The sequence below is a fragment of the Paramacrobiotus metropolitanus genome, unplaced genomic scaffold (genome assembly GCF_019649055.1).
Source record: "Paramacrobiotus metropolitanus isolate TYO unplaced genomic scaffold, Prichtersi_v1.0 Parri_scaffold0000009, whole genome shotgun sequence".
Classification (NCBI taxonomy): Eukaryota; Metazoa; Tardigrada; class Eutardigrada; order Parachela; family Macrobiotidae; genus Paramacrobiotus; species Paramacrobiotus metropolitanus.
The window spans coordinates 1,692,831-1,704,103 of NW_026570229.1; the positions used below are offsets into that span (position 1 = coordinate 1,692,831).

The 11,273-nt window shown below is 43.3% G+C and overlaps 3 protein-coding genes and 1 pseudogene across 3 annotated transcripts; 1 reads left to right on the forward strand and 3 right to left on the reverse strand.

Annotated features, from left to right (window-relative positions):
• The first annotated feature begins 685 nt into the window (after positions 1-685).
• LOC129582941 (uncharacterized) lies at positions 686-1,859 on the forward strand. The gene is made up of 3 exons (XM_055474572.1): positions 686-800; positions 1,383-1,475; positions 1,630-1,859. Exons 1-3 carry the CDS (start codon positions 686-688, stop codon positions 1,857-1,859), a joined length of 438 nt encoding a protein of 145 aa, XP_055330547.1.
• Positions 1,860-2,348: 489 nt separating this feature from the next.
• Positions 2,349-4,552, reverse strand: LOC129582966 (gamma-interferon-inducible lysosomal thiol reductase-like; annotated as a pseudogene).
• Positions 4,553-4,754: 202 nt separating this feature from the next.
• Positions 4,755-6,594, reverse strand: LOC129583091 (mucin-2-like). The gene is made up of 2 exons (XM_055474804.1): positions 6,139-6,594; positions 4,755-5,937 (listed from the first exon to the last, which is right to left on the reverse strand). Exons 1-2 carry the CDS (start codon positions 6,485-6,487, stop codon positions 5,735-5,737), a joined length of 552 nt encoding a protein of 183 aa, XP_055330779.1. The 5' UTR covers positions 6,488-6,594; the 3' UTR covers positions 4,755-5,734.
• A 2,980-nt stretch (positions 6,595-9,574) lies between these two features.
• Positions 9,575-11,138, reverse strand: LOC129583078 (gamma-interferon-inducible lysosomal thiol reductase-like). The gene is made up of 6 exons (XM_055474786.1): positions 10,730-11,138; positions 10,592-10,666; positions 10,331-10,450; positions 10,119-10,265; positions 9,930-9,998; positions 9,575-9,865 (listed from the first exon to the last, which is right to left on the reverse strand). The coding sequence occupies exons 1-6, from the start codon at positions 11,027-11,029 to the stop codon at positions 9,836-9,838; spliced, it is 741 nt and encodes a 246-aa protein (XP_055330761.1). The 5' UTR covers positions 11,030-11,138; the 3' UTR covers positions 9,575-9,835.
• Positions 11,139-11,273: the final 135 nt, after the last annotated feature.

The following is an 11,273-nucleotide window of genomic DNA, read 5'->3' on the forward strand; positions in this document are numbered from 1 at the left end:
GACATTGCCCGCAACATAGTCTGTTGCGGTTGTAAACATAAAAGGGGCTGACGGTTGCTCAGCTCAGCACCCTCTGTACTTACCGCGTCACCCGGCTGGAGCTTTACGTTGTTGACGTGTGGGAGTAGGATCACGCCTGGACGTACATACGGGTGGATCCTGACTGTCTGCCTTCCCCCTGCGACATACGGGAATATCTAGTCAATCAGTGCTGTGATTTGCTGTTCTCTCTAGTTATGTGCGGTATGATGTTACCTAGCCGAAGTCTATACAAATCCATGTTCTCACTAATATCATACCAGTCAGTTACCAGTTCTGATTTCTGACTTGTCTAGTTACGATTTCCTTGTGCTGTGGACTGTGATGAGAATTGAATAAAGAGACAGCAATACTTGTTCCTTTGATGAACACGATCGTTCTCAGATTATTGCATAGAATACAGGTTTTCTCGTGTCACAATCGACCTAGTTCTTGCCGATCCTCACAGAACCTACGACCGGAAGTTGTGGTTAAAGTGTTCCTGCTTAGAGATTCCTGGTTCCTGAGTTCCTGAACGTACCTATCGTTCCATCTTAGTTTCCTGTAACAGTTGAGACAGAGTCTGCCTACCGCACTGAGCATACAGGCGTGGAAGAGTAAAGATTGTTCATGGAGCCTTAACCGGCGTGAACGTTTATACACGACAATGGGGCTAAACATGGTGCTTATGTACCGCGCCTGGTTTAACCGTATATATTGCCGCAACGTCATACTCCAGCCGGGTGACGACAGCAGGTACAGCGGTGTTGAGCTGAGCAACCGTCAGCCAATAAATTTTACATCATTAGGTTTTTTGCAGTTTAAATATTTTTAATCAGATCATACATGCAACGTGTAACGCCGTACGGCGACAATATGTACCTTATGGTTTAGCGTTAAATCAATTCCTGGTATGCGGTAGAGAGGCGGTGCCGGTGCAAACACGCTCATTGGCTGTGTGAGTGGCCAAACAACAGAGAACTAAGCATAGCGCTAACAGGGCAAACTACAGGTGCGCAGTTATAACAGAATCTGTAGTACCGAATTTCATGGTGCAGAGCGCTGGCGGCAATAAGTCACTGCAGTAACAGATTTCCACGTGACAGCTAACATTTCCATGTAGAGCACATTTTTCTGTACATTTTGGTTATGGTCTTGGTTTTGCTAACAGATCATTAGCTGCATGAGCAGTATTTAAAGTCGCTGTTTCGAACATGTGCTTAGTGACAGAAACAGCGACTTCCGGAAACTCGTAGGTTTTCACGAACTGCCGTCCGTACGCGGCTGCCCTGTCGCATAACGTCAATTATGTCTTTTATTTCTGTTTCTTATAATTTGGATGATGTATATTAACGGTGTTGCAGGGTGTGCCGAAATCGTGTATATGCCGCAGTCACTAGGCGCGTCCTTCATCCTGGAAGTGGATAACTTCGTCCTGGTTAACAAGACCGTTTCCGGTACGTCGAACGCTTTCAACTCGATGTACTTCAATGTGAACTCTGGTAACATATAAATACATGTGACATCGCAGATAATGATAAGGAGATACAGTGTATGGCGAAATCGGTTATGCAGGGCAAGCGTTTAAGGCTCTTGTTGCTCTATATACAGCACGTGACCCGGCCCCGCTATGCTACACCATTCCGCAGATCCCGCTGGATGCCCAGCTGTGTCTGCAGGTGTACGATCTGGACTTCAACTGGGCCAAACTGGACATTAGCGGCTGTGTGAATTTCCAGGGAAAACTCGAAGGCATGTCGATTTTGACCATCAAGCTGGGCTGCTTCAATCTGCCGCTGAAGGAAGCGCCGCGCGGACTGCATGAACGGGAGGAACTGTAAACACCGTTCCCCCTTTATCTTTGAACAGGGAATTGTCTAATGACCTTTGCTGTGTTTATGCTGAATATGCTGTTAGGAGCAAAATACGCTGTCATTTGCTGACACTAGTATTCTTACTTTGTAATTTCCGTGCTGTAGTACCATTAAGTTTTGATCTGTGATATCAATGATAAATCCACTGTACAGAATCGTATTGAAAATTTGCAAATAGATATATTACTTTTGAACTTTTGCACAACTCATTGCTTTTACATGAACTTTAATATTTTAGTCCGCTTTTTCGTTGTGGTTCTTGTGAGTGAAAATAAAAAGCGTGAAGTTTAATTACATTTTTCTATTAGTATGAAAACACAGCATAGCATAGACACAGAAATGTATGTACGTATGTATGATAGATACAGAACTGCAACTATTCTGTATAAGCACTTTCAACAAAAACCCACAATATTTATTCCGTTACGCTAACTTAAATGCAACATATACGAGTACATCTTCGTTCTCGGCGTAATAAACCTAATTATTTAAATCAAAGGATTTAAACCTAAAGTTAAATTTAAGTCATTTTGCGTATGCACTTTTCGGCTTTTGACCAATAAAGAGAGTAAACCTAAAAATTAAGCTAACGGAAAAGCGTCATTAACCCATTTCATTGGTAATCCAACTTTTCAAAGGTTCCAGCCCATTTCATTGGTTAATTGGTTATTCAGCTTTTTAAAGGTTGCAGTACAATTTACAACAATTTTCACGTTAGAAGAAGATCATTAACCAAAATACACTGTCTGCATCTCACATGTACGTTACGGTACTTAAAATAAAAAATTAGCGAAATAAAAAGGTCTTCCCATTGCATATTTATAAAACCAAAGTATTTAACCAGTCACAAGGCCGGTATTTCCGGAGGCAGAACACTCTTCGGTGATATGCAATGCCGGTTACCGGTAATATTAGGCAAACTTATTCGTTGCACGCGTCTGGTTTGGTTCCCTAAAAACACAAAATAATCACATGGAAATCGGTTACATCCAGCTACATATTTGCTAGACGGTGTGTCACTGTGTACCGTATATGTATCGCAAATAAGGCCTAAAAGGTCATACAGCGCCCGCGACTGGGTGTGTTGATTGTGCACCTAAAAAAACGTTAAGTCTATGGCATCGTTTGTAACTGTGTCAAGAAAAAGGCAGAAAACCAGGCAAACCGTTTTTTAAAAGTTTACCCCATCAACGACCATCCACGGCACGGCGGTCAGTTTTGGATCCAGAGATTCGGTGCGCACGCCCATCACGTGCTCCAGCTGGTTGCCTTCGGAGTTGGTGGAGCAGGTGTCGATGGGGGAGAAGTCGATGTCTTGTTGTTTGGCGCACTGTAAGTTAACCATCAGCATAAGCCGTGTACGACAGAAAGCAATACAGTGGGTATGCCTCACATCCGGTCCCGCGGAAGAGGGATCCGTCGACGTTTCCATACAGTGGATCAACGTCAACACACGGGGAATGTTTGTCGCCGGGTCTACTACGTTTTGCGGAATATACTTCAATGCACACGACTGCAAATTTACAAATTTTACTTTTTAGGCCGACATTTTACTTACAGTTTTTACTTTATGAAGTACAGTTTTTATAGTTAACATAAACCTGGCAAAACTATATCTTACCTGGCAAAACTAATTTTGCGCGTAAATGCACATAACCATGAAGACCGTTTTGACACGGATCCAGACTTCTACGATTTTTTTCAAATTTTAAAATGAATTTTAAAATTTTTGAAATTCATTTTAAAATTTGAAAAACATGCTCGAATAGTGGATCCGTGTCAAAACGATCTTCATGCTTATGTGCATTTACATGCAAAGTTCGAAAGGGATCGGTCCATAATGAGACTTTTGGTACACCTGAATGCATTTAAACTTTTTGGAATTTTGTGACCCTCATAACTCCGCAACCGGATGTTGCGCGCGAAAATCTGCAATATCTGCAATATCTGCAATATATTTAATATCTGCAATATCGGTACATCTGTGATATGTGACTTGTGTAACAGCGTTTTTTCGTTGCGTCGTTCTGTATACTACTGAAGTAGTACTGAAATTCGGAACCCTGAACGTCAATTGAAGCAAATCGCTGTCGATATACTCAGCGGATCGTTCTTAAAAATTCGCCGGACTTAAACGGATTTCACGCCTATGTACACCAATCATTTGCCTACACAATGTCAAAAAGCAACCCAAAAAAGTGTTTAAAAGTGCGCGAAAGCGAATATTCCCGTCAATGTACTACATGATTTTAGTGCTATGTACCGGGCCAAATCCCTTAAGCTGCAGGATACCGTTGCTTTCCCGTAGGGGACCATAGATATGTTCATAATACTGATGATTTGCTGCACGGTCGGGTATAGTTGATTTTTAATAAACGCGATACTGTTGGGGCACAGAGTTTCGTAGAACACCTCCAGCAGCACTGGCTCCGCATCGGCAGCTCCTCGGTGGTGGTGGTGGTGGTGATGATGACGGTGATGGTGATGATGGTGGCGATGGTGGTGGTGCCGGTGTTCGGGAGATTTTGACCAAGTAACGGTCAGTGCCAACGCTAAGCTGCACAGCAGCAGAAGAACTTTACCAGAAAACACCATCTTGTCGGTTGCGCGTTGATAACAGAACCAGGATTGAACTAAGCGGCAAAATGAAACAAGTTAAATACTCGGCTTAGAGACTGTGTTGTTGTTGATCAGGTGAAGTGTCAGATGATACCCTGAATACGCATAAACATGTCTTGTACGGGCACCGATTACACTGTTTGGAAGACAAAGACTTATCACTAAGACTTGTTTTATCGGCATTGCAAGTAAATCATTATGGTTTTGACGATGAGTTCAAAGACTGCTTTGTATCGCCATATGTAGTAGAATTTGGAGGTTTGCTTATTACACGCGAACGGAGCGAGCGTGGATGCTCGGGTTAATTCATTTTGGGCAAAAGTTTGATTATATAATTACCGTAATTATCGAATTTGTGGCCCTGGGGTGCAAATAGTTCGAAGGTCATGGCGGAGGGGGGCTTCTTTCGGGGGGTGGCATTATTTTTCAAACGGCATATTTTGAAAGGGTGCAATATACTTCAAACAATTGCGCATCGTTTTCTAGTGAAACTGAACGCAGTAGTTACCGGTATATGCAACTACAATATTACGAACAATATTTTGGAGCATAATTATTCCTTTTGGAGCAGATGTCCGTTTACTGTTTATCAATCATTTAACAACAATTGTTAGGAAGAAATTTGCGGTATACCTATAATTTTGCAGCACTTGACATTTAATAACGGCCCCCTGGGGCGTAAATTCGGGGGGTCGCATTATTTTTCAAACATGATCGGGGAGGGGGGCTCATTTCAGGGGGGGATCTTATTGCGGGGGGGAGCCACAAATTTGATAATTACGGTAGACACAATCATGTCTCTAACCGTCATACCCAAAGATGCAGGCATAGACAAAACTATCACCAAGTAGTCAATATTGTAGTAATCCCAGCAAAACAATAAGCCAGAAGTAATTATAAAGGCGATAAAAAGCGACAGCAGCGGCTACTACGTATTGCAGAAGTACACGTTATTAGGATTATTCTATGTTTGATGGAACCGGAAAACGGCGGCTCGTACACATAGAATTTAACCTAAAACGATGTGGTCGACACTGACAGAAAGCCACTAATATTAAACGAATAGAGCATGTACCAGTGATAATAAGAACAAGTTGATCAGTTATACAGTATAAGACAGGATCAACATTATACACTGGACCGGCATACTTGTAAGCACATTTCGCGATCGGTAAACTGTTTAGAAGCGCGCATGGTGGACGGTATGGCTGCTTTGGAGGTAACTACTTGCATCCATCGCAAGAATAGACCCCGCAACTGATCGGATCCTTACGGCACTTACACACGCCGTCCACGCAATGGCCACCACTGCGGCAGTAGTGCACAATACAGTACAGGGCGCATACCGTGTCCGAGCCCAGGGTGATCGGCCCGAAGCCCATTCCTCCCAAGACGCCACAGGTAATTTTTGTGTTCTCCAGGGCTTCTGTATAAAGCACACATAATGTTCATCGAGTAAGATACTGAAATGGCTGAAGTTACAATATGTTTACTAACAAGATTCCGGATTATTGATGTACCAGGTCATTTCGTTTAAGTAAAGAGTATTGTGGTTGAAATGTTACGGAGAATCCGCAGTTTCATTGTATCGCCTGTGCATAATTAGAAGACCTTGCCCATCACTCACCGGTGGTTGTGGTGACTGCAGCTGCAGTTGTAACATTGGCGGTCGTTGTAGTTTTAGCCGTGGTAGTGTGAGCCGGTGTAATGACCACCACTTCCATCGTCTGATAGCGCGGAGTAGTTCCTGTGGTAGTACCCGCTGCTGTAGTTGGCTTACCCGTAGTGCTTGCTACTGGTGCTGGTGCGGGCGCTGGTGTAGTAGTAACTGGAGGATTTGTGGGGTTAATTGGATTAATCATCGTATATGGAGCAGCTGTTAAAGGAGGAGCTCTGGTGGCACCCATGGAAAAATGGAGCTCCACGGAAACTATAGCCTCAATAAGCAGCACTGTGCAAAGTATAGTATTCGCCATTTTGTCGTAGAAAATTTAATCGTAGGTGGTTAATTCTAAAGGCAAGTGCAAAAAGTTTTGTGTCCGGCAGGTGTGTTATCCAGTGTCTTTTTCCGCCAAAGCTGATAGACACAACATTTATTAAGTACGGCTCCGACATTTTATGTTTATATGGCGACAGAAAGGTCACAAAGAACGGCAACTGCTGTGCTTCGTGCCTGGGAAAACCGCTAATAAAATCAAGGACAGTATACCCCGGCTTAGAAAGTCGGCTCCTGATTTGAATGTCTGACATTAAGTGAAAGTTATGACTATGGGAAGAGTAAGCATTATAAAAGGTGTTTTACAACACCGACAATGAAAAAGCACTAAAACAGTATCATAGCAGTAAATGGAGCCAAACAAATAAAAGGCGTTTCTTCGTTTTATGCGCCCCGAAATTCCGTTTCGATCCAGTGTCACACACAGCCCAGGTTCTGCTTCGTAATAACGGTGACGCGACACGGTTCAGAAACAATGTATTTCAGGGTTTGACCAACTTTATCGTGGTTTGACTCTTGTCCTGAACAAACACACCGGTAATGTGTCACTAACTGTCTTTCGTAATTCTCCCATGGTAATCAAAAGGAGAATGGGATCGAGCACCGGTTGAACGAGATACAGTGCCAGCGTCAAATTAACCACCGTCTCGCTACCGTAGTCACGGTCGAAAGCGTACAACGTATAGTATACTTCGTATGGCGTCCAGCACACAAGGACGCTTAAGGTCAACGCGGAGAACACCCAAAAGGAAGCATGCTGCGATTCAGCATAACCAGTTCTAGGCTTTTCCGTAACTGCGCTGCGCTGCTTTTTTAACCGGAAAGTAACAAATATCCACGAAGCCGCCATAATGACGATGGGTGCATCATAAATCAGCAGCATCACTCCTTTTTTCCACATAACAAGAATCTCTGGTATCTGTAACAAAGTAAGGTTAAAAAATAGCCAGTTAATATAACGATCCAGATATCTGAACGCTTATGCGTTTATTGCTCGGTTTACGGCAAATTTCCGCAGTTGTACCTGTGGCATTTCTGTAGAAAACATTTGATCATAAAATATATAAAACAGCAGTTGAAGGGTTTTCGCAGTTCGCGGCGGTAGCACAGAAGCGTTACCACGAAGGAGTTCAAAAGAAGAGCTAAAATACTGCATACGGCGGTGCAAATGTACTCAAAGCCCCAAACAACTTCTAACGTGGTTAGACTGTACTCAAAGCCCCAAACAACTTCTATCGTGGTGAGACTGGCATTCGTGGATAAATTCAAAGCGGGTAGTGTTTACGCAGACATTTGCTGGTTGAACACCTTCCGGTTCATCGGTAAGACGCAATGCGGTCATTTCACCCGATCTGTATCGTAATCCGATTTAGCTAAGACGAATAAAGCGCAAAATTATACTTGGGGTCCTGAGCTGGAAACCGTTAGCTACCTAGTTTTCTTCCCGAGAAACGCCAGCCAACCATAAGCTGTTTAACTGAGGCACAACTACTGTGTTGACTCTCTGAGCTGAGCTAACAAAATGTCTTAGTGGCCACGTTTACGTTCACTTTACAGCTTAAACGAACAATCGACAAATGCAGCAGCTACGGAAAATCCGCTTCTTTTTGCACATATGTAATGTTTGTGTAGTTCGGTATTATTATTCGTGATTTTAACGTTCAGTCGATCAAGTTACAAGTGACTGAAACGTGATCTACCGGATGCTTCAGCTTAATTATTAAGCTATCGAAAAAACTGACAGGTTATGTCTATACTGGATGCACTGAAAGTTTGGATGATGTGGCATATAGTTACACATATGGCACGTTTTCGTTGTCACTCTGTAACTGAAAACCGGCCCATCTTTTCGGTCTGCATTTCCAGAAGCAGCGGTCGGTGTTCTTGTACCTACCCGGGCGGGCGCCGTCGCTCTGGCTTCTATCGCAAAGGGGTATTCTACAGAAACTAGAGCCAGAATAATCATCATTGTTCAAAGTACAGTAAATCGTCCTTCTGGCTAGAAGAACATAGGGTCGTAACTTACAAACAGCTGCATACAGTTATGCTGTGTTTGGCAGCTTTTATGCCAAAATCCTTGTCCTCGAGGCTTCTTTATGAGCCGCAGACGATAGTCGTAAATATTTACTACGTGCAGACGCGAGAATTTACGTTTATATTGCGATAGAAAGGTCACACACAGCGGCAACTGTCGAGAGTGTTCGTATCTGGTAAAACCACTAATAAAGTCGGCTTTGATTTGAATGTCTAATCTTAAAACCAGTAACGGTTAAGGCTATGGGAAGAGTAAGCATCATAAAGAACGTTTTACAACACCGACTCTTGTTGCTATCTATACAGCACGTGATCCGCCACCGCTGTGCTACACCATTCCGCAGATCCCGCTGGATGGCCAGCTGTGTCTGCAGGTGTACGATCTGGACTTCAACTGGGCCAAACTGGACATTAGCGGCTGTGTTAACTTCCAGGGAAAAATCGAGGGCCTCTCGATTTTGACCATCAAGCTGGGCTGTTTCAATCTGCCGCTGAAAGAAGCGCACCGCGGACTGCATGAACGGGAGGAACTGTAAAAACGGTTTCCGTTCCTCTCTGAACATGCAACTGTTTAATGACCTTTGTTGTGTTTATGCTAATTATGCTGTTCGTGGCAAAATCCAATGTCTTTTGCTGACACTGTAGTATTTACTTTTTAATTTCCGTGCTGTATTAGAAAGTTTTGATACCAATGATAAATCTGTGATATCAATGATACATCCTTTGTACAGGATCGTAGTAACAAGTTTTCCAAGTAGAGGAGATCGATATGCCAGATCTGCCAAATTATTTTCTTTGTTATGTACTTCAGTTTTTCTAGTCCGGTTTGGTTCTCGGTTTCTCGGTGTGGTTCTTACAAGGGAAAACAGAAATTGGAATGTATTTAATTACATTTTTCTATTAGCATAGCATAGACATAAGCACTTCCAACAAAAACCCGTAACATCATTCGTTCCCGTTAAGATAACTTAAATGCAGCATACATATCTGCGTTCTCAGCGTAATTAACCTAAAAATCAGGCTAACATAAAAGCATAATTATCGCGCTTTATTGGATATCCAGCTTTTTTCGAATGTTGCAACACAATTAAGCAACAATTGTCACGTTACAAGAAGACCATTAACAAACAAAAACTCGTTTGCATCTCATGCAAATCTGTACGTAAAATAACAGAATAATGAAATAAAAATCTGCGAAATCTCTCGCATGTGCACAATAACAAGACCAGCTGTCCTGGAGGCAGGACAATCTCAAGTGATATCAAATACCGGTTGCTGTTAGTATTAAGCAAACTTATTCGCTGCACGCGTCCGGTTTGGTTCCCTAAAAACACCAAATAATTCCGTAGATATCAATGAAATACGGTTACTTCCTAAACGATTTGTACCGTATATGTATCGCAGATGAGGCCTAAAAGGTCATACAGCGCCCGCGACTGGATATACTGATTGTGCTTCTACAAAAAAACCAGCATGAAAATCTTGCAGTATGCAGCATTTCACGAATCCGTTCCGCTGCACGATGCATAATTTCTACGCGAACCGACATCGAGGGAAATCATCTTTTGAATGCTTACCCCGTTGACGACCATCCACGGCACAGCGGTCAGTTTCGGATCCAGAGATTCGGTGCGCACGCCCATCACGTGCTCCAGCTGGTTGCCTTCGGAGTTGTTGGAGCAGGTGTCGATGGGGGCGAAGTCGATGCCTTGTTGTTTGGCACACTGCAACGTCAGCCATCATAATCAGCAGTGCAATAACAAAATTTTATACAGTGGGTATGTCTCACATCAGGCCCCGCGGAAGACGGATCCGTCGCCGTTTCCATGCAATTAATCAGCGTTAGCACGCGGGGAATATTTGTCGCCGGGTCCACTACGTTTTGGGGGATGTACTTCAACGCACACGACTACAAACCAGCAAATTTTAAGTGTTTTCCAAAAAGAATTGTTACATGAAACTCGCTAATAAAGAAACAAGACCGAATGCGTACACAATGCACCAACAACCGCGTAAATTGTTTATCATTATACTTCTATCTTAAAATTACCTCGACAATGTTCCCGACGCATTCTCGAGGTCCATGTTGGCACGTAAAATCCCAGTTATCTCCATCTTTGGTTTGCTGCGAGAAAATAAAATTAGGATTTTGATGCTACGCTGAGTATTCCAATAAGCTGCAGGGTACCGTGGCCTTTCCATAAGGAACCATGGATACGTTCATAATACTGATGATCTGCTGCACGGTCGGGTACAGCTGGTTCTTAATAAACGCGATACTGTTGGGGCACAGAGTTTCGTAGAACACCTCCAGGAGTACGGGCTGCGCATCGGCAACTCCGCGATGATGATGATGGTGGTGATGATGATGACGGTGATGATGGTGGCGGTGGTGGTGGTGCCGGCGTTCGGGAGATTTTGACCAAGTAACGGTCAGTGCCAACGCTAAGCTGCACAGCAGCAGAAGGATTTTACCAGAAAACACCATTTTGCCGGCACGTGCTATTAGCGAAACAAGGACTGTGGAAAACGGTAGGGTGCAACAAGTTAAGTACTCGGCATGGCGACTGTGTTGTTGGTGATCAGGACATCAGGTGAAGTGTCAGATGATACTCCGAATGCGCATAAACATGTCTGCTGTGCATAGCGATTACACTGTCCGAGTACAATGCCTTATCAACAGACATGTTTTATCGGAACGGCACGTAAATCATGATTTGAGTCCAAAGATT

Coding starts and splice junctions, on each gene's coding strand:
- LOC129583078 (XM_055474786.1), bottom strand. CDS start 11,029: ATGGTGTTTTCTGGTAAAATCCTTCTGCTGCTGTGCAGCTTAGCGTTG. Junction 10,451..10,591: donor GCGTCGGGAACATTGTCGAG/GTAATTTTAAGA, acceptor GCTGGTTTGTAG/TCGTGTGCGTTGAAGTACAT. Junction 9,999..10,118: donor CGTGGATGGTCGTCAACGGG/GTAAGCATTCAA, acceptor GTTTTTTTGTAG/AAGCACAATCAGTATATCCA.
- LOC129583091 (XM_055474804.1), bottom strand. CDS start 6,487: ATGGCGAATACTATACTTTGCACAGTGCTGCTTATTGAGGCTATAGTT. Junction 5,938..6,138: donor TGCAGTCACCACAACCACCG/GTGAGTGATGGG, acceptor TGCTTTATACAG/AAGCCCTGGAGAACACAAAA.
- LOC129582941 (XM_055474572.1), top strand. CDS start 686: ATGGGGCTAAACATGGTGCTTATGTACCGCGCCTGGTTTAACCGTATA. Junction 801..1,382: donor CGGTGTTGAGCTGAGCAACC/GTCAGCCAATAA, acceptor ACGGTGTTGCAG/GGTGTGCCGAAATCGTGTAT. Junction 1,476..1,629: donor GGTTAACAAGACCGTTTCCG/GTACGTCGAACG, acceptor CTCTATATACAG/CACGTGACCCGGCCCCGCTA.